General features: G+C 42.3%; 1 protein-coding gene across 2 annotated transcripts in view; it reads left to right on the top strand.

Annotated features, from left to right (window-relative positions):
- GAD1 (glutamate decarboxylase 1) overlaps positions 1 to 22,283 on the top strand; it is a 115,871-nt gene that overhangs the window by 75,700 nt on the left and 17,888 nt on the right. For both annotated transcript variants that reach the window (XM_089690531.1, XM_089690530.1), the window contains 5 exons: positions 3,647 to 3,762; positions 11,754 to 11,833; positions 13,980 to 14,034; positions 16,977 to 17,093; positions 17,181 to 17,245. In XM_089690531.1, the coding sequence (XP_089546657.1) occupies positions 3,647 to 3,762; positions 11,754 to 11,833; positions 13,980 to 14,034; positions 16,977 to 17,093; positions 17,181 to 17,245 (433 nt within the window). The remainder of the gene's footprint in view (positions 1 to 3,646; positions 3,763 to 11,753; positions 11,834 to 13,979; positions 14,035 to 16,976; positions 17,094 to 17,180; positions 17,246 to 22,283) is intronic.

Here is a 22,283-nt window from a genome sequence, read left to right as displayed (position 1 = left end):
GAAGGGTGCCAAGTGACTACTAAGGTTCACACTAGTGTGATTTCAGAAGCAAGAACCGCATCACAATGAAAATCACTGTTTGCAATGTTGTCTGTTCACATGAATGTGAATCAATTCAGAGCAATTTTGGAAAAGGCTCCTGTTCTATCTGGGTGTAATTCCAGTTGGATTTTGAACCCATGGAAAATACAAACCTTATGAAAAGTTTCATCAAAAATCCAAGTTGCATCCAAGTAGCACTACATAATCACACTCAAAGTCGGATCAAAATCTCATAGTAGCAGTGTGAACCTAGCCTAAAGCTGTTGAAAAACGGACTTCAATACCTCTATTATGAACTTGGATGGATGGATGAATTGCTTCACAATGCCTTCAGCTAAAGAGGTCAGTGAAGGTTGTTTTTAAATCTTATTGATTATTGAGATACTTAAATGACCATAGTCTGGCCACAGGTTTCCTGTTAGTCAGAGGTGGAGACAGAAGATACATCTGTATTCTAACTAGTGAAGTCACAACATTTAAAGCTTCACTTCAACAAAAACCTGTTCTTTTAGTTTTGCGTAGATACTTATATCTGTCCTTTTTATCAAGCAGTGTTAAATGACCGCTGCTCAGTTCTCCGGCATTCTCAGAGGAGATAGTTCTCATCTGAATGCCTTTTTATGAAACAGTGTAGATCGCTTCTCCGAATGAAGGGAGAAGTGATTTACAAACTCTTTGAATGCTGGAAAACGTCTGCTTTTACTATAATCTCACGAGATTACAGTAAGAGATCAGTCAAACACCATTTACTAAGCAGCGGTAAATCATCGCTGCTTTGTTTGCGGTTCCCCCGATTTTCCAGCTCTGGGCTGGAGAATCTGGAGAGAGAACACAGACCGCCAGTGAAGGGCTGATGTCGCTCCTTCATATACTGGCCATCTGTGTGCTGAGATGATCAGCGGAGAACATGTTCTCCACTGATCATCTCTGTTTCCTAAAACACTAATAATCAGAGATCAGCAATGATCCTCAGGATTGCCGCTGATCTCTGTTTCATAAAAGGACACCATAGTTTGGATTACAACTTGCTGTAGGTTCTCTGGCAACATGATTAGGGACAATCAAAACTGATGAATTTCCTCTGAATAATTGCTTATAGATTTGTCTGTCCTGGGGAGAATTACAAAATAAAATCAGACTTTTAAAAAATGAATGGCTCTGTGCAGAATAACAAAATGTTCATGTATAGTAAATTTAGTAGAATAAAAAAATGGGCAATTTGCTAAACTGCTTGGTATCCTAATCAAGTTGCTCATCACTAAACAAGACTTCTTCTCAGTCTCAGTTCTCAGTCTTCCCCACTACAAAAAGGGTGGTATCATTTACCCAGTTGATTTTTCATGTATTGTACAATTCAAAGAATGCAACAGATAGAGTAGGACTAACTAGAGTGACAACGAGCTGATTCAACAGGACTATGAATTCTGGCAAAGTATATCTCATCTGTGCAGTCCCACAGAAATATGAAAAGCCACTTGGAGACTCAGCCCTACAGAACCATCCCTATGTATATGGTAATATCAACATCAGTGGATTTAATTTTCAAACTGAACCTGTCAGATTTCTTAAACTTTTAAAAGAAAAAGGTAACTTTTCTTAAGTCAGAAAACCACTAAAAATTGATTCTTTTTTTTTAACTAAAAGCATTGCTTTTAGGCTAATCCCTATCTGCCATCTACCTGTTCAATGATAAAGCCTTCATTGTCCGATGAGGCATTCCTAATGGACAAGGAGATAGTATCTGGGTATGGATTAAACTCAAAGACAGGAAAGTTGAGTCTTTAGCAAGTTAAACCACTTTCAGAGGAGTACATAGAGGTGAGTTATCTCAGTCCTAATGGTAGTAGAAGACAGCTTGGGGGCTCTTTTCTTAGATAGGGATCTAGTTTCAAAAGTTTAAAATTTCTCATTGGTTCAGTTTTGTTCTTCCTTAACATGAGAAGTGAAAAAAACTGTGCTGAAAGCTCTACCACCTTCTTATTTATGTATATTGGAACTATTTCCTAAAGTACATAATGTACCTGTTTAAAGTGTATGTCACAGCAAAAATAAAAGCATTTGCAGGACTTGCACATTCCCCATATTTTATCCACTCAAAGAACATGCAAGTACATGGCTGTTGATCTTCCAGAAATACACTCAGTTCTTTTTTCTTTATTTTCTTTGTGGACTGATATTAGAAGAAGTGGTGCCTGCCCTGACCTGTTGCCTTTTGTTAAACTACGGAATCCATCTCACTCTGTAGTCTGTAGACCATGGTAACAATTAGCAGGATTATAAGAGATAACACAGGTAGTATATACAGCATAGGACAGTTCTGAATGTCTAACACAAGGAACGAGTTTTATTTTTTCTCTTACCAACAGATACGAAACAAAACACTTTCAGAGGTATATTTACCAGACCAAAAGGAAGCAAATACGTGAAGTACATAGTTAAGGTTTACACTTTAACCAGCATTAGTGTCCAGTATGTAGCTTTACTATAAGAATGTAGCTAGCAATGCCACATACACTTACATTGTTACTAAACCCACAACAGTAAATTCAGTCTGTATATGCAGTAAAGCATGTTTGTTATACTCACTGTGGAACCTAAGAAGTTAGTTCTCCAAATTATGTAAAAAGGCTGTTTGATCCTGTCTTCTCTAATCCTCCCCTTCTTCCACAGTCCCAATCCATCTGCTGATAGAACAGAGCCTTGGAAGCAAGTTGCACATGCTCAGTTTGGTGTGCATTGTTAGAACTTTTTTTTTCTTGGGAGAGTGCATGTGATCAGCACAGGTGCAATTAGCACTGTCCAGACAGAGGGTCAGATGTCCTGCAGCCTCTTAGGACAATCAGAAGAGAATGATAACTCCTCCTACAAGCTTTAACCAGTGCTCTGTTGGACACTGATAGAAGTCACAAGACTGCTCTAACTGCTGATAAGAAAAGGAATTTAGCAGTTTATAGTTACTAAAATAATAGCATTCCATGTTATGAGTACAGTGGGAGACCAGATATAGTGAATGCAGGGTCCTGGGTTTATCATCACTTTCATTTATCCTGACCCTTTTATGTTATACAGTATGGTATTTAGCTCTTGTGTCCCTCCTAGCTTCCTTCCTAATAGTTCACAAAAAGATGTTTTACCCTTGGCAGCACTTCTAAAGCAAGAAGAACTTTTGTGTGCAAAGTGCAATACACAAGACTCATCAATGGCTACAGAAATTGAGAAGAGTTGAGCTTGCGTTTGTTTGTGACAAAAGTGTGTTTGCTTGAGCCAGGTGCACAATCACTAAGAAACCACATCAAATACATAATAAACATAATGCAAGATCATAAAGAATTAAAGTATACTAAATAAATGCATGTGTGTCCTCAGGATCCCAAACATTGTTTAAAGATGTTTACTTTCCTCAATAAGACTACAATGGCGGGCACACCCATTCCAGCTGTGTGCATGGACTGTAAGAATTACCTGGAATTTACATTTATAGATTATTTTAAAGTTATTTCTTTATAATGACAGTATTTTATAAGAATATAAATAGTAATATGCAGTATATGTGTAGATTATCTTTCTGATGTATATCAATTTATATGCTGTGTTCCTCTCTTAGGAGGTGCAATATCCAACATGTACAGTATCATGGCTGCTCGCTACAAATACTTCCCAGAAGTGAAAACCAAAGGAATGGCTGCTGTCCCCAAACTGATCATCTTTACCTCAGAACATGTGAGTGCATACTAACTACATTGTTTTCACAAACGTATTAGGCATAAAGAGAACATACTGCAACAGGTCAGGACTTGTATCAAAGTTTCAAGCCTTGAAACAAGTAAAAATTCAGCAAAATTAGTAAGGTTTGTGTAAAGCGGTATTAAACCCAAAACCAAAAATGTAGTATATTGTAGCTTAACCACTTGCCCACCGCCCTATAGTAGAAGTACTGCTACAGTGCGCAGAGATGCGCAAAATCACATGTACTGTATTTTCCGGCATATAAGACGACTTTTTGACCCTTCAAAATCTTCTCAAAAGTCGGGGGTCGTCTTATACACCGGTATACGTCAGGGCGGCACTTTTTAGGGGGGCGGCGCGGTGCCGCCGCCTTCCTCCCCCTTCCAACCGAAGGGACACCAAGTACAGGGGTGGGCAGAGGGCTGCTCTCTCTTACCTGCTCCTTCAGTCACTCCGGCCACTCCCTCACGCCTGCCGCTCGGCTCCGCCTCCTCACGGGTGATTGGCCGCCAGAACTGTAGCTCAGGAAAGGCACACAGGTGGCCAATCACGGGCGAGGAGGCGGAGCCAAGCGGACCCGCAAAAATCGAGTGAGGGAGCCGGTAAGTGTGCAGTGCAGAGGTGCTGCTGCAACCAAATATGCTGGCTGCAGCAGCACCATACTGGAACAGGGGTCAGCAAGTGTCATTGGTGTCAGTGGGAGGAATAGTGCCGCATCATTGGTGTCACTGATACTAATGATGGGGCATTATTCCTCCCACTGACACCAATGATGGGGCACTATTCCTCCCACTGACACCAATGATGGGGCACTATTCCTCCCACTGACACCAATGATGGGGCGCTATTCCTCCCACTGACACCAATGATGGGGCGCTATTCCTCCCACTGACACCAATGATGGGGCACTATTCCTCCCACTGACACCAATTATGGGGCACTATTCCTCCCCCCACTGACGGGGTACTATTCCTCCCACTGACACCAATGTTGGGACACTATTCCTCCCACTGACACTAATGATGGGGCACTATTCCTCCCACTGACACCAATGATGGGGCGCTATTCCTCCCACTGACACCAATGATGGGGCACTATTCCTCCCCCCACTGACGGGGTACTATTCCTCCCACTGACACCAATGTTGGGACACTATTCCTCCCACTGACACCAATGATGGGGCACTATTCCTCCCACTGACACCAATGATGGGGCGCTATTCCTCCCACTGACACCAATGATGGGGCACTATTCCTCCCACTGACACCAATGATGGGGCGCTATTCCTCCCACTGACACCAATGATGGGGCGCTATTCCTCCCACTGACACCAATGATGGGGCGCTATTCCTCCCACTGACACCAATGATGGGGCATGATTCTTCCCATTGACACCAATGATGGGGCACGATTCCTCCCACTGACACCAATGATGGGGCACGATTCCTCCCACTGACACCAATGATGGGGCACTATTCCTCCCACGGACACCAATGATGGGGTGCTATTCCTCCCACTGACACCAATGATGGGGCACGATTCTTCGCTCTGACACCAATGATGGGGCACGATTCTTCGCTCTGACACCAATGATGGGGCACGATTCTTCGCTCTGACACCAATGATGGGGCACGATTCCTCCCACTGACACCAATGATGGGGCACTATTCCTCCCACGGACACCAATGATGGGGTGCTATTCCTCCCACTGACACCAATGATGGGGCACGATTCTTCGCTCTGACACCAATGATGGGGCACGATTCTTCGCTCTGACACCAATGATGGGGCACGATTCTTCGCTCTGACACCAATGATGGGGCACGATTCCTCCCACTGACACCAATGACGGGGCACTATTCCTCCCACTGACACTAATGATGGGACACTATTGCTCACACACTGACACTAATGATGGGGCACCTTCATTGGTGTCAATGGGAGGAATAGTGCCTCATCATTGGTGTCAGTGGGAGGAATAGTGCCCCATCATTGGTGTCAGTGAGAGGAATAGTGCCCCATCATTGGTGTTAGAGCGAGGAATCGTGCCCCATCATTGGTGTCAGAGCGAGGAATCATGCCCCATCATTGGTGTCAGAGCGAGGAATCGTGCCCCATCATTGGTGTCAGAGCGAGGAATCGTGCCCCATCATTGGTGTCAGAGCGAGGAATCATGCCCCATCATTGGTGTCAGAGCGAGGAATCATGCCCCATCATTGGTGTCAGAGCGAGGAATCGTGCCCCATCATTGGTGTCAGAGCGAGGAATCGTACCCCATCATTGGAATACCATACCATATTGAAATCAAATCTTATGTTTTTTAATTTTTATTTGGTGTGCATTGGAAGAGGGGTAGTCTTATACAGCAAGTATAGCCCAAACCCTATATTTTAACAGGAAAAGTAGGGGGTCTTCTTATATGCCCAGTCGTCTTATACGCTGGAAAATACGGTAAATATGATTTGCATTTCCGGGTAGGGGGAGTGTGCGTGTGCTGCCCTGTCCACGGCGCTATTGGCGGCTAGGGATGTCAATCACCGGGGCCCAGCCGGAGATTCCCCGCCAGCACCTGGCGATGGCCGTGTAAAGCTGACAGAAGAGACACCTGTGTGTAAACAACACAGGTTTCTCTCCTGCCAGTACGGACATGCTGCTTTGTATTTCTATGGAGGTTTTTTTTGGGGGGGGGGGTTTGGTTATTGCATGATTTTACCCTACTGTTAAGGTTTTAATTTTTTAAGGTTATGTTATAGCTAATAGTAGTTAGTCACACTCAGCTAGACTTGTCATGTACCATTGGAAGAGGTTTTTCCCAGTCCTGCTAATTAAACAAGTCCAGTTGAATGTGACCAACTGCTACTACCCAATACCCTAATACAGTGGTGGGCAACCTTTTTTTTCAACTGAGCCAAATCTCGCCAAAACCACGATTGAAATTTATTTTGAGAGCCACATTTTTAAAACTGAAAATACATCCCCCATATAGTAATTCATCCCCCATAGTAATTCATCCCCCATATAGTAATTCATCCCCCATATAGTAATTCATCCCCCATATAGTAATTCATCCCCCATAGTAATTCATCCCCCATATAGCAATTCATCCCCCATATAGTAATTCATCCCCCATATAGTAATTCATCCCCCCTATAGCAATTCATCCCCCATATAGCAATTCATCCCCCATAGCAATTCATCCCCCATAGCAATTCATCCCCCATATAGTAATTCATTCCCCATAGTAATTCATCCCCCATATAGTAATTTATCCCCCATAGTAATTCATCCCTCATAGTAATTCATCCCCCATATAGTAATTCATCCCCCATATAGTAATTAATCCCCCATATAGTAATTCATCCCCCATAGTAATTCATCCCCCATATAGTAATTCATCCCCCCTATAGTAATTCATTCCCCATATTAATTCATCCCCCATATAGTAATTCATCCCCCCTATAGTAATTCATTCCCCATATTAATTCATTCCCCATATAGTAATTAATCCCCCATAGTAATTCATCCCCCATATAGTAATTCATCCCCCATATAGTAATTCATCCCCCATAGTAATTCATCCCCCCTATAGTAATTCATCCCCCATAGTAATTCATTCCCCATAGTAATTCATCCCCCATATAGTAAGTCCCCCATAGTAATTCATCCCCCATAGTAATTCATCCCCCATATAGTAATTCATCCCCCATATAGTAATTCATCCCCCATATAGTAAGTCCCCCATATAGTAAGTCCCCCCTGTGTCAATTCACTTACCTTTGCTCCGCGCGTTCCTCTCGCCGTGTTCCTGCGCCGTTCTGGTCTTCAGGGCGGACTGTGAGAGGAGAGGAGTTTGTCACGCTGCCCCACCTACATCCTGACAGCTGCAGAGTCCTGACTTTTGGGGCGGCCGCCCGAGAGGAGGGAGGGGGGCGGCCACCCGAGAGGAGGCAGGGGAGCGGGCGGCCGCCCGAGAGGAGGGAGCGGGCGGCCGCCCGAGAGGAGGGAAGGGAGGGGGCGGTCGCCCGAGAGGAGGGAGGGGAGCGGGCGGCCGCCCGAGAGGAGGGAGGGGAGCGGGCGGCCGCCCGAGAGGAGGGAGGGGTGCGGGCGCCCGGCACACAGAAGAGCCGCATTTAAGTTTGTAAAGAGCCGCATGTGGCTCGCGAGCCGCGGCTTGCCGACCACTGCCCTAATAAATTCACTCACAATTGCACAACTGAGGCAATGTGAGAGAAAGTCAGTTAATTTAGTATCATGGGTGGGCTTCCAAGCAAGGTGGCCTAATGACATAGATGTCATAGAGCAGTTTGATTTTTCTGAAAGGGGAGCAAGTTGCTTGCTACATTACCTACATATTTGCACAGAACAGGGAGGGGTCACTCAGTTTTGTATGTAAAATTGAGCTTGGGCTATTCAGCTCCATAGACAACTTTTTTTTTCATTTAACAGCTAATAATAGATAAGTAAATAGCCTGGAACTTAACCTAATGACAGTAATCTAAATATAAATTATCCAAAATCTATATTACATTTTTACCTGATTAAAAGAAAAGAAAAATACTTGGTAAAAAATGCATATTTTTAATCCCAAATATATTAAACTGTATCTAAAGCCAATGCTTTGGATAGAGTGTGGAAGCAACCCTGCTACATTTTTATCACAATCTAACTAAGGAATACCTAGGAATATTCACGATCTCTGTATGTCCTAGTTACCAATGTCACCTGGACGGAAAATGAGGGAGCATAAAAAAATTTAAACCTGAATAGAAGAGAAGGGTTTCAATGGGGACAATTGCAACTACCTACAGTGCCTTGAAAAAGTATTCATACCCCTTGAAATATTCCACATTTTGTCATGTTAAAACCAAAAACATAAATGTATTTTATTGGGATTTTATGTGATAGACCAACAAAAAGTGGCACATAATTGTAAAGTGGAAGGAAAATGATAAATAGTTTTCACAATTTTTTTACAAATAAATATGTGGAAAATGTGAGCATTTCTATTCAGCCCCTCGAGTCAATACTTTGTAGAACCACCTTTACCTGCATTTCCAGCTGCAAGTTTTTTTGGGGATGTCTCTACTAGCTTTGCACATCTAGAGAGTGATATTTTTGCCCATTCTTCCTTGCTAAATAGCTGAAGTTGTGTCAGATTGGATGGAGAGCGTCTGTGAAAAGCAATTTTCAAGTCTTGCCACAAATTCTCAATTGGATTTAGGTCTGGACTTTGACTGAGCCATTCTACCACATGAATATGCTTTGATCTTACCCATTCTATTGTAGCTCTGGCTGTATGTTTAGGGTCATTGTCCTGCTGGAAGGTGAACCCCCGCCCCAGTCTCAAGTCTTTTGCAGACTCTAGCAGGTTTTCTTCTAAGATTGCCCTGTATTTGGCTCCATACATCTTCCCATCAACTCTGACCAGCTTCTCTGTCCCTGCTGAAGAAAAGCATCCCCACAACATGATGCTGCCACCACCATGTTTCACGGTGGGGATGGTGTGTCCAGGGTGATGTGCAGTGTTAGTTTTCCGCCACACATAGAGTTTTGCTTTTAGGCCAAAAAGTTCAATTTTAGTCTCATCTGATCAAAGCATCTTTCGCATGTTTTCTCTGTCTCCCACATGGCTTCTCACAAACTGCAAATGGGACTTCTTATGGCTTCCTTTTAACAATGGCTTTCTTCTTTCCACTGTTCCATAAAGGCCAGATTTGTGGAGTGCACGGCTAATAGTTGTCCTGTGGACAGATTCTCCCACCTGAGCTGTGGATCTCTGCAGATCCTCCAGAGTTACCATGGTATTCTTGGCTGTTTCTCTGATTAATGCTCTCCTTGCCCAGCCTGTCATTTTAGGTGGACGGCCATGTGTTGGTAGGTTTACAGTTGTGCCATACTCTTTCCATTTTCAGATGATGGATTGAACAGTGCTCTGTGAGATGTTCAAAGCTTGGGATGGTTTTAAACCTGCTTTAAACTTTTCCAGAACTTTATCCCTGACCTGTCTGGTGTGTTCCTTGGCCATGATGCTTTTTTGTTCACTAATGTTCTCTAACAAACCTCTGAGGGCTTCACAGAACAGCTGTGTTTATACTGAGATTAAATTACACACAGGGGGACTCCGTTTACTAATTAGGTGACTTCTGGAGGTGATTGGTTCCACTAGATTTTGGTTAGGGGTATCAGAGGATCGGGGGCTGAATGCAAATGCACGCCACACCAGGGGTGGACTGACCATTTGGAAACTCGGGCACTGCCCAAGGGCCCGGGGTCAGTAGGGGGCCCCATGAGATGCCCCTGGTACCTTTTTCATAGGCTGTTTTGAGTTTGGGCAAGGACACAGGGGCCCCATGATCCCCTATTACCCGGGGGCCCCATGAGTTGTCAGTCCGCCCCTACGCCACACTTTTCAGATATTTATTTGTTAAAAATTTTGAAAACAATGTATCATTTTCCTTCCACTTTACAATTATGTGCCACTTTGTGTTGGTCTATCACATAAAATCCCAATAAAATACATTTACGTTTTTGGTTGTAACATGACAAAATGTGGAAAATTCGAAGGTGTATGAATAGTTTTTCAAGGCACTGTAAGAGAAAATGTCCCTCACTTTGGAGAGATTTCTTCTATTTTTCTATTGTGCCTATGAGACAGAAATAAAAAGGAAACTTTTTTCAAAGGGACACAAATGAAACAATAAAACTACTATTTAACTCTTTCCTACTCTATTCAAAACTAAAAGAAACCATTTTGGCTTTGAATATACTTTAAATAATAAGAAAATATATCTACAAAAACTCTGTAATCATGTTTTATTGCTCATTCATGCTGGAATGCGGTGCGGGAGAAACGTACTCCCGTGCAGCTTCCTGCACTGCATTCTGATCACAATACCCTTGCGATCCGCTGCAGGGGGTCAGTTAAAGTTAATGACACCCCGAACACAGGTTGCAAATGCACTTCGTTTTCCCACACCAGCCCGCACCAAACCGCATGATACAAAGTACCATGCGATGCGGTTGCTGTGCATTTAAAAAAAGTAGTGCATGCACTACATTTAGTGCGGTGCAGTGCGATTTCATCCCATTCAAATAAATGAGCATGAAATTGCACCACATAAACCCGCATATGAGTCACACAGGAACGCAGAGCATGTTCCTGTACAATTCATATTAGGGCATAGTGTAAACCGGCCCTTAAGTGTTACTAAATCCAGGCCCTGGCATTCACTATATCTGGTCTCTCACAGTACACAGAACATGGAAATGAAATTATTTTAGTAAATATAAACTGTTAATACCTTTTCTCATCAGCAGTTAGAGCAGTCTTGTGACTTCTATTAGTGTCCACTCAAGCACATGTTAAAGCTTGTAGGAGGAGTTTCCTTTCTGCTCTAGGAGGATGCAGAACCCCTAACCTTTGTCTGGACAGTGCTGATTGGCCCTGTGCTGATCACGTGCACTCTCCCAAGAAAAAAAAAGTCCTCTCTAGCAACAAACACCAAACTGAGCATGTGCAGAGTGTCTCCACACATATGTCTTATCAGGAGATAAGAGGGGGACACTGGAAAAGGGGAGGATCAGAGAAGTCAGGATCAAACAGCATTTTTACACAATGCACAGGATTAACCCCTTAGGTTCCACAGTGATTATAACAAGCATACTTTACTGCATATACAGACTGATTTTACTGTTGTGGGTTTAGTAACACTTTAGTCTTCTGATTGAATATTGGGAGGTTTGTATTCCAACAAACACACTCAAACCTGTATGGGAACCACATGAATGGGCCTTTTTCAACCCATAGCATACAAATGCCATACCCTTTATTTGATTCTGATTACAATTTGACAAAAAATAAGGTACGCTTAAAATTGTAATAGTTTCACCTCAAGGTTTCATTGCTGAAGATCCATTCCATACCTTTTCTTAGAAATTAAACTGCTTCACTCTTTCTCAAATATACAATATTTATCTTATCCCAGAGTCACTACTCTATGAAGAAAGCTGGAGCCGCACTAGGATTCGGGACAGACAATGTCATTCTGGTGAAATGCAATGAGAGGTAAGCAACTTTAAAAATGTAAACTAGTCATGAGAGAAATAGCGAGGGGGCCATTACTGGTTTTCTACTGAAAATGCTAGCTGCCTGGCTATTATTTTGATTGGTAAAAAATGGGAGGCAGAAATAGAAGTCAACTGTCCTTTTCTACATGCTTGCAGTGACTCAAGTAGTAAATATGATAGCAGGCCAAACTGCATTTTCAATGAGAGAGGTCAGAAGTGGCAACCTTCATGCTTTTCTCAAGACAGGTCTTCTTTAAAGCATAACATAACGGCCATATTCACAAACTTGTGCCTAAAAACAGACAGGTGTGAATCTGGTATAAATAGCAGGCTGTCCATTTATCATACCAGGGGAAAAACACATAGAATAGGTGATTGTATTGCATTTCATATTTTAAATTAAAAAAAAAGTCCAATCTTAGGTTATTGTGTATCTTGTCATTTACAGGTAGCAATATGAATTTTGTATACAATAAAATTATATTGAGCGGTAGGAGTCTCCAAGGACACCTTCATATCTCCATGATTCTATGTGGTGGATTTCCAAAACGGCCTGTACAATTATTTTGAGCACTGCAACTCACCTTTTGCACAAAACTGATATTTTAGTTTTTAGTATATACTTTAGATTTATACTGTTTCTTATAATTCCTGGGTTCTGTGCTTGAGCTTCTGTGTCTGCCAACCTTCTGTAGCCATTATGGTCCTCCTAACCTGCTAAATACTTTATTTTAAATGACAAGGATTGAAGCAGGAGATGGTGAAACACCCAAATCTCCTAAGTGGAAAATAACAGAGTGAGAATTATGGAAGAAATATCTTACTTTTGGAGTGAGGAGCTGACTAGGAGTCTACCATGTTCCACGTATAACTAAAAAAATACATGTAATTGTCCCTTTAATTATGGGAATGGATGATAACCAAGAGCGATGGCGAGTACCTCTGTCTCCATGCTGTTCTTTGATGGTTGCACTTGCATGCTAAAGGGAAGACCCAAATCTAGCTTTGCTGTGTGGAAGTTTGGAAATGGTGGAGTGACAGAGCTCACTTGCTTCAATCAGCTGCTGAGAATGCTGCAAATCAGGTAAACTAAAACATAGATGGTTCGAATCTCGGTGGGTTTTTCAGGGCCTGGCCGAAATTTGAACCATGTATGGGCAGGCTGATTGTCCTGAAGTTGATCAATCAACTTGGGTACAACAAGCATTTCGGATTTTTCATGCGATCATTGCCAACTGCCAGAGCAAATCGCTGTGTGTTCTCCTGGCAGGAATGTTTTCTCCCCACCGGGAGGCATTCCCCCATCAACACTGACTGCAGGAAAGAAAATCACACCATCTATGGCTGGCGCAAGCCTATACTTCCACCACGTGTCTGATGAAGCGATGACTAACCATGAAACGTGTTATATGATGTTTAATAAAGTTTGCTCTTTAATGAAGCTTGAGATATATCTATTTCCTGTGACTTGGGCACCTCAGCTACCTTTCAGGTTATGGTATAGCTAATAGTAGTTAGTCACACTCAGCTAGACTAGTCATGTACCATTGGAAGACGTTTTTCCCAGTCCTGCTAATTAAACAAGTCCAGTTGAATGTGACCAACTGCTACTACCCAATATCCTAACAAACGCACTCACAATTGCACAATTGAGGCAAATTATGGGAATGGATGAAAGCCTGCTTGCCTGTAGGGATCTGTAATAAGTATTTCAAGACTGGATTTGTATTGGGTATTCTGGTGGACTGTGAAGTTGAATAAGGCATTGGTACTAACTGCATCCAGTCATCGTTTAGCTGCCATCAATTGAAAAGCAGAAACAAATATTTCACATTGGATTGGTCAACATATCAATTTTTTATGTTTTCCAGTTTTATACAATATTCATGTGGGCTATATAATTGGAAAACTTTAAAGACTAAAGCCTCTAATACTGTATTTGTTCTAAAATGATCTAGAACTTGAAATGTATTTAAGAGATAAAATATTCCTTATAGTAGCGAGGGAGGGACATTGCATTGCCATGTGTCACATCACTAATGGCCTGTATAAAGAGCCCTATTAAATAGCATTTTCTGCAGCTGATGTTCTCTTTCTCTGTGTCTGTTTCATTTCACACCTGACAATTTCTACTATAATTACAGAGGAAAGATCCTTCCTGCTGACTTGGAGGCCAAAATCCTTGAAGCTAAACAAAAGGTTGGTAGAATTAGTAAAAGCTTTACTTGTAGTGAAATCAGTGACTTTAAAACACAAACTGGAGGTATAGTTTGTTTGGGGAAATCAATTTAGGGCTTCTCATTTTAAAATGAAGAAATAAATGAGCATAAAAAGAATTGCTGCCCACAGTAACCACTCCATACTGACTGATATGGAAAATGTTTAATTTTCACTCTTCTGCTCATTTCTTGTTTCCAGTTTTAATTAAAAAGCCCCTTTATAGGTAAATAAAACAATGCATAAAACATATTTTAAATAAACATTGTGCGTTGTAAAGTAAGTGAAATGTGTAACCATTTTAGCTATGTAATGTTTTGGTGTCTAATACCTAACTGCACCAACTCACTTTTGCATTCAGAAATGCAAAGGACAATTCATAGCTAACAGACCATTCCTCCCTCTAGAGCAATGTTTCTCAACCTTTTTTCAGTCAAGGCACCCTTTAAAATTATGGACAGTCCCGAGGCACCCTTTAAAATTATGGACAGTCTCGAGGCACCCTTTAAAATTATGGACAGTCTTGAAGCACCCCATTGTAAAATGGGGTGCCTCTAGACTGTCCATAATTTGAAAAGGGCACCCCATTCTAAAATGTGAAAAACTATTCTAATAGTTTTATGTAACGCAGCAACATCCACACATGTAAGACACCCAACATTAGAGGTGATTTATTCTTCCAAAGCAAATACACTTTTGTGCACTGATACTGACTAGTATTTCAATGTTTCTCTTCCTCATCCCCCGTTTTTCTCCATCACTGAGCTAATGTGACCCCAGCACTGATGGAGAGGGGCAGGGGAGAGTCAAACAAGGATGCTGTGCAGGCAGCTGACATCCTCCTTATCAACGGATGATGTGATTGGTTGTCAGGATGCCGGTGGCTAAAAGGTCATAATGGTGCACAATGAAAACCTGTGGCTTTGTGTAACTAAAAGGCACGGTTGTTCCACCCTCTGGCTTGTATACAGGTTTTGGACAATTTTTAGACATTTTGCCAAGGCACCCCTGAAGAAACTTCAAGGCACCCCTGGGCACCCTCGTTGAGAAAGGCTGCTCTAGATTGTTATAAGATATAGCTAAAGACTACATGACTTCAAAGGTTGTGATGGCATCCTAAAGTAGGGAGCAAGCTCGGTCAGTAAAAACAAATCAGTACATCATTAGACAAAATACTTTAAATGCACACGATCAAAAATTCATACAATTAGAAAAATATCACAAAAGGTGCAAATGCTCACTGGGATTTAACTACAAATATAAATTTCAGAACAAATAACTTCTAATAACAAAAGGTATCGTAAAATCAAAAGTGTAAGCAAATCTCAATTGCCAATAGAGAGAACCATAAAGAAATCATCAGTCAAATGAACTAAACTTATGGGGATCAAAAAGTGGTAAGAAGTGAAATCTCTTTAGGATCCGAGTAACTCTTAGAGGGGGCTTTTTGTTCCCCTTGAAGGGCAATATTGCAGTTTGTCTTAGCAGTGCGTTAACATGGGTTGCATTATAAGAGCCCATTTAAATCATTGGGCTGCCAATGCGCGCTAACATGCCAAATGTCAGACGTGACCCTTCTTTTGTAACACAACGCAGTTGTGTTGCTTTAGGGTGCTATTCAATACGAATGGCACCGCAACTCAGTAATACATGTTATGTCCATTACCACAGGTTGAGGAAACAAACGTGATAAAGCGTATTATCAAAATGTGTTTGTGTAAATGCAACCTAAATGGTATCTTTTTTTAAATGTTGTTACTTTTTGCTGTTTATTCGCTACTTATTTGTTACAATAAAAAGCTTTGTATGTAGAAGCATTCAGTTATGATTGCAACATCTGTGCAGGAGTCCTTCCTTTTTAACATTTTGTACATAGATCTTGAGCTCTAGGTCAGGACATCATTCAGTATAGTTACAGTATATATATGTAGTACTACCCTTGTAAGGGCCACTGGATTTGTTTGAGTCCCCCTAAGCTTTGTACGGCCAGGAAACACTCATTTTCCACACTTGTACTTTCAGAGTCAGTAAAACAGTCCTTGAACTTGGTTTTATGTTTTTTTTTTATAAGGGTTTAGAACTTGGATGGGGTCTAGGGATATATGGGATGCTCAAGGGACTGCAAACTTGAGGACAAACTTCATATCAAGTATGTACAAAAAGAGTGGACTGGCAAAAATAAAGCACTGTTCCATTTTCGGTGTACCTCCTCAGACCCTGGATGAATCCTCCTCTTCACCCAACTGTGCTGAGGGTATCCCTGGGTTGGGTGTCATACATGACTGCCCTCTCCCCTTATCCGGTCCAAGGGGTGTACTAGTACTCACACTGTCCTGTCCTGTCAGCATGGTTGGTTGGTAGCTTCTTTCATGGCCTTTAAGTGGGCTGGCTCTTTCCCTGCTGCTCAGGATGCCCTCCCCAGGAGACTTTAGACAGTGGAGATCCTCCCTTTCAGCAACCTGCCTGTAGGGAAGCTCCCTTCCCTGGGATCCCCTCCCAGGCTCCACACTCCAGCCTTCGCTCAATCCATCTTCCAGCCGACTCCCCTTGCTCCGCAGGCTGTCATATTTGAGGGTTGCCCTGGTCGCCATGCCCAGACTCCTGCCAGGGGATTGGCCAAAGTTCCTCAAACATGCAGATCTGGGCCTCCTCCACCCCTGTTCCAGAAAGTTCTTAAGTTTCTGGAGAGATGGGACGTCTCCAGATGTCCTGACTTGTAGAATCTCCCAGCCTGTCCTGAGGTGAACTCACTACCTCACTCCCAGGCTGACCCATCCCAGGTTGCCACTCAGCCTCTATCTAAGAAAATAAAGAAAACAACAAACCTATCTAGCTAACCTAGAGGGCGTTACATATTATTGTTATTATTTTACAAGATTTATTTAGCAATTACGTGTATACTTACATCAATGTGTACATTACAGGGACATGTCCCACTTTATGTCAACGCTACAGCTGGGACAACAGTATACGGAGCATTTGACCCCATAGATGAAATTGCAGACATATGTGAGAAGTACAACCTTTGGCTTCATGTGGATGTGAGTAAAGGTCACAAAGTGTTCTAATTAATTGTCAGCCCTGAAGCAGTCATTGTCACTTGACTTGTATTCTTCTTATTGGTACAGGCTGCATGGGGAGGTGGACTACTCATGTCTAGGAAGCATCGCCATAAACTAAATGGAATAGAAAGGTGAGCAAGTAATAAAGTGTGATTATACCTGTGTCTGTCTTAGCACCAATTATACCTAATATCATTTACAAAGTAAACGTTTTTCTATCAGCTACCTGTTTTTGTGCCCCCTTGCAAACATGCAGGCAGAGAAGATGGGGGTATGACATTGTATAGTGCCTGCTCTCAGGCAGGACTAAGTTAAGTAGACACTTAGGAAATGCTGGCAAAATAACCTTGGTTAAAGGATGTATGATTATATCTGGAGCCCTGAGACTGGAATCTGAACTACATATACTGTCATGTACTGAAGAGGTCTGACACCCTTCCAGGGCTACTGTTAGAAACCATGGGGCCCCATACAGCCAACCTGACAGGGCCCCCCCATAAAAAAAGCAGTTTACTATGCTTCAGTTAAGAATGAACAGCATGAGTGATCAGTACCAATCACTTATTGTGGTCATTCAGAAAAGGAAGGGGCTGGTAAATGTGACATATTTAGAGGACCCTTCCCCAACTCTCCATCCTGAAGGATCCTACTGTGCAGTTGCAGCTGCTGGTGGGAAGGAGGGTAGGGAAGTCAGCAGCACTGCGGGGGAGGGGGCATACAGGGGGGTCTGGGTAGCAGGCGGAAATGTATGATGCACAGGGAGGGTGATAGGTGCACTGGGGGGGGGGGCAATTACTGGAACCGGTCCCCTGTATGGCTCCCGCTGCAGCAGCTGAAAGCCAGTACGAGGGAGAGGAGAAGAAGCCAGCTTTCAGCTGCTGCAGATGGAGCCAAACAGGGGATCGGTTCCAGTAATTGCCCCCTCCGCCATGCTGATCACCTTCCCTGCCCACATCCAACTCACCCAGCTGCATGGGCCCCCATACTGGCCTGGGCCCCGTACAGGAGGTCTGGTGGTACCCCTTTATCCACAGCCCTGCACCCTTCACACATTTTCTGTATCAAAAGAGACTTCTAGAGGTCCAAATTATAATGCAGGGTTAGGAGATCACATAAAAAAATATGAGTAGGCTCCAACAACATTAATATAGACGCATAGGGGTTGATTTATAAAACTGGAGAGGGACAAATCTGGTGGATCTCTGCATAGAAACCAATCAGCTTGTAACGTCAGTTTGTTCAATTAGGCTTTGACAAAAAACCTGAAAGCTGATTGGTTTCTATGCAGAGCTGCACCAGATTTTGCACTCTCCAGTTTTAATAAATCAACCCCATAGTTGATTAGCTGTTTAGGGTCCTTGGCAAGAAAAGTATAATTCTAGAGAGCCTGCATTAATTATAATTGACCTACATTTTATCATTTACAGTAAGTCCCCTACTTACGAACAAGTTCCGTTCTGGGAGTTTGTTCATTAGTCCAGTTTGTTTGTGAGTCCAACAAAGTAAGGTTTATAGTACTTTTCACACAAATAATGCATAAAAAACACAAGAAATACTGTAAAGAAAGGATGTTTAATCTTACAGTACCTTGAGAGGTCCAGTAGTACAGTACAACAGCTGCCATACAGGGGCTGGCATTGAGTGACCAGACAAGGCCGCTGCTTTTATGCTTGCTTCCAGACATCCTAGGCTTGAAATCAGCACTGTACTAATGTACACTATTGTATATACAGTAAAGTACACAGCAGAACAACCGCAGAGGGTGCACATAGGTGACATTGTCCGGGAGACACGTGAGCTACTTTCATGATTTGGCACGTGAATGCATGTTCACATCTTTGAAAGTTTGCAACTCGAATATTTGTAAGTAGAGGACTTTCTGTATTTTAAAAACTGCCTCAACAGTTATTGTGAACCTTTTTATAAAACTGCCTTAAAAACTGGAGTAACACAGACAGCCCAAATCTCATGCAGCATGTAGTTTCAGCCTGTGTCTGCAGTCCCACCTGCTGGTGAAATGTGGTATTGCAGATAGTCCAGTCTGCCAATATATTTCTCTATATTAGTGGTCTCCAAATCGCAACCCATGGGCCAGATGTGGCCATTTGCTTGTATTTATCCAGCCCTTGGGTCACTATTTCTACCACTGGCACTATTTCTCCTACTGATGTCAACCATGAGGCATCATTCCTTCCACTGACACCAACAGTGGGACATAATTCTTCCCATTCCCACTATTCAACAGTGAACAGTGGGTCACTATTCCTTCCACTGACACCAATAATGCCCAAGGCATAATTTCTCCAGATGACTTCAACAATGGGGCACTATGCCTCCCATTGACGGGTCACTATTCCTCCCACTGACACCAACAATGGAGCACTATTCTTCCCACTGACACCAACAATGGGGTGCTTTTGCTTCCACCAATACCAAGGATGGGGTAACATTCATCCTCCTACTGACCACAGGCACTATGTCATTATTTTACTTACACTGACCACCAAGCCTGAGGCATTGTTTCTCTCACTGACACTGGGGCCTTTTCTACTCCACCTGGCCACAGTTTGGCCCCCTCAAAGTCTGAAGGACAATAAACTGACCCTTTGCTTAGAATATTTGAAGACCCCTGCTATATATGAATGTTAAGGTGAAAATACAGTCCACTTTGTAAGTTGTACCTAAGCCTAGAATAAGAATAGAATATCTCCTAAACTTGTACCATTTAGGATATGTTCACACAGCATGCAGCCGGTGATGTCACTGGCGCATGCACTTTGAAGGGACAGTACAGTATGCTGAACCTTCAGAGCTGCATGCCGCAGCCGAGGGCTCTCGCACGAGAGTGACGTCACTGCAGCTCCGGCCGTTCATACTGTTGGAGCTCATGAACCTGGAAGATCAGGTGAAGATGGCTGCACCAGGGAGCCATGACAGCGCAACACTGGAGGGCTATCTGTACAGGTAAGTCTGTCATTATGTATTAGTATGCTGTGCATAATAGTACATTATGACCTAAACTTGCAGGGGGCCCATTATTTTGTTTTTTTTTAGTTTACTACTGCTTTTACAACAGAAAACTCATCCCATTGCTGATTACCAGGCAGAAAAAAAAACATTGGCTACATTAAAAAATCTGATTCTTCTTTAACATTTCATAGGCATTGAAATGAATGCATAAGTAAATCTGCTTCCCTGAAGCACATAATAGGCATATCTTTGTTCTCTGTTCATCCATCATCAGTGATCCAGCGCTTTACGATTTCCTCTGGAAGATGTGAAACGGGTTACGTTTTACACAGATATGCTAACAAGATGTGCTGGCCAGAGTTCAGGACATTGTGGTGACTGTTTCTCTATAACGAGAGAAAACTGTCATGTGTAATATCACTCTTCTCATTAGCATGTATTGATCAGACAGTGACCAACGAACCAAAGTTCCTGCCTTGCCCTTTTTCCATTGCCTGCGGACAAGGCACTGTGACATGACCTGTTTACGTGCCCCACTGAAATTTGACAAAAACGTCAGTAAAAATAAGGCTGCTGAAATAAAAAATGAGAGAACATCTATTGCTATAACCATCAAGGGGTCTATTGTAGCAGAGCATGAGCCCCCCAGGCAAGGGACAGACAGAACATGCTGTGCTGTGTTATATAAGATACACACATTGTATATTCATTTACAAATCATAATTTTCTTCTACAGGAGCCCTTAAGCTACCCAGAAAATAAAAACGTGACTGCGCAAGGGAAATATAAATACCAAAAGGAAGCAAAAACATAGTTGGTCTAGATTTTTCCTAATGTGCACAAAATGTCTAGTTGTATTATTATTATTATTATTATACAGGATTTATATAGCGCCAACAGTTTGCTCAGCGCTTTACAATATAAGGGAGACAATACAGCAACAATACAGTTCAATACAAGAGTTCAGTTTTGGGCACCAATTCACAAAAAGAACATTGGGGAACTGGAGAAAGTACAGAGAAGGGCAACTAAACTGATACGAGGCATGGAGGAGCTCAGCTATGAGGAAAGATTAGAGGAACTGAATTTATTCTCTCTTGAGAAGAGGAGATTAAGGGGGGATATGATCAATATGTATAAATACATCCGTGGTTCATATAGTGAACTCGGTGTAGAGTTATTCACCCTGAGGTCATTGCAGAGGAGAAGGGGGCACTCTTTACATCTGGAGGAAAAGAAATTTAATCTCCAAACACGGAAAGGTTTCTTCACAGTAAGAGCTGTGAAAATGTGGAATAGACTTCCTCAAGAGATGGTTCTGGCCAGCTCAGTGGATTGCTTCAAAAAAGGCCTGGATTTTTTCTTGGATACACAGAATATAACTGGATACTAACATTTATATGTAAAGTTGATCCAGGGATATCCGATTGCCTCTCGGGGGATCAGGAAGGATTTTTTTTCCCAGCAGGAGCAAATTGGATCGTGTTTTGCTGGGTTTTATTTTTTGCCTTCCTCTGGATCAACTGTGGGTACGGGATTATGACTTTTTTTTTTTTCTATGGTTGAACTGGATGGACTTTTGTCTTTTTTCAGCCAGACTAACTATGTAACTATATGTAAGAGGGTTAGGAGGGTTAGTTTTAAGGATAAAGGCATTTCAGATTTTTTGCATGGCATACTAGCACATTATGAAAGCTTTACCTTAAAACATAGCCCTCCAGAGGCACACAGTCACCACTGAATGGGCTTCCATCTTCCCCTGGTCTTCCTTCCAGGTTTGCGGGCCCATTCGAATGGCCTAGGTGCGATAACGTCACTCCTGCTCATGCATGCGGGAGTCACAGCTGCAGCATAGAGAATACTTATGCTGTCCCTTCAGAGTGCATGCACCAGTGATGTCAGAAATACTGAATATCGTCTAAACAGTGCACGTTTAGGAGATATTCCTTGTACCTTTAGGTAAGCTTTACTCTACATTTACCTGTAGGTACAAGTGTCCAAGTGGTGTTTACTACTGCTTTAAATAGGGGCTAATGTTGAAATGTATTGTATTAGCTACTGTTGGTTAAATGGAGAACTCCCAACAAATGAAAAATGCATCCCTTGGGTATTCATTCAGAAATCATTCATTGTGACTTTAAATATTACTGCTATAATTACCTAAAATACATTTTTTTTATAAGCGCTTATAATCACTTG

This window comes from Staurois parvus, unplaced genomic scaffold (genome assembly GCF_062004578.1).
Source record: "Staurois parvus isolate SC_StPar_1 unplaced genomic scaffold, SC_StPar_1.0 ptg000530l, whole genome shotgun sequence".
In the NCBI taxonomy this organism is placed as follows: Eukaryota; Metazoa; Chordata; class Amphibia; order Anura; family Ranidae; genus Staurois; species Staurois parvus.
Note: the sequence above shows the minus strand (reverse complement) of the source record. Positions and strands in the feature narration are given on the sequence as shown.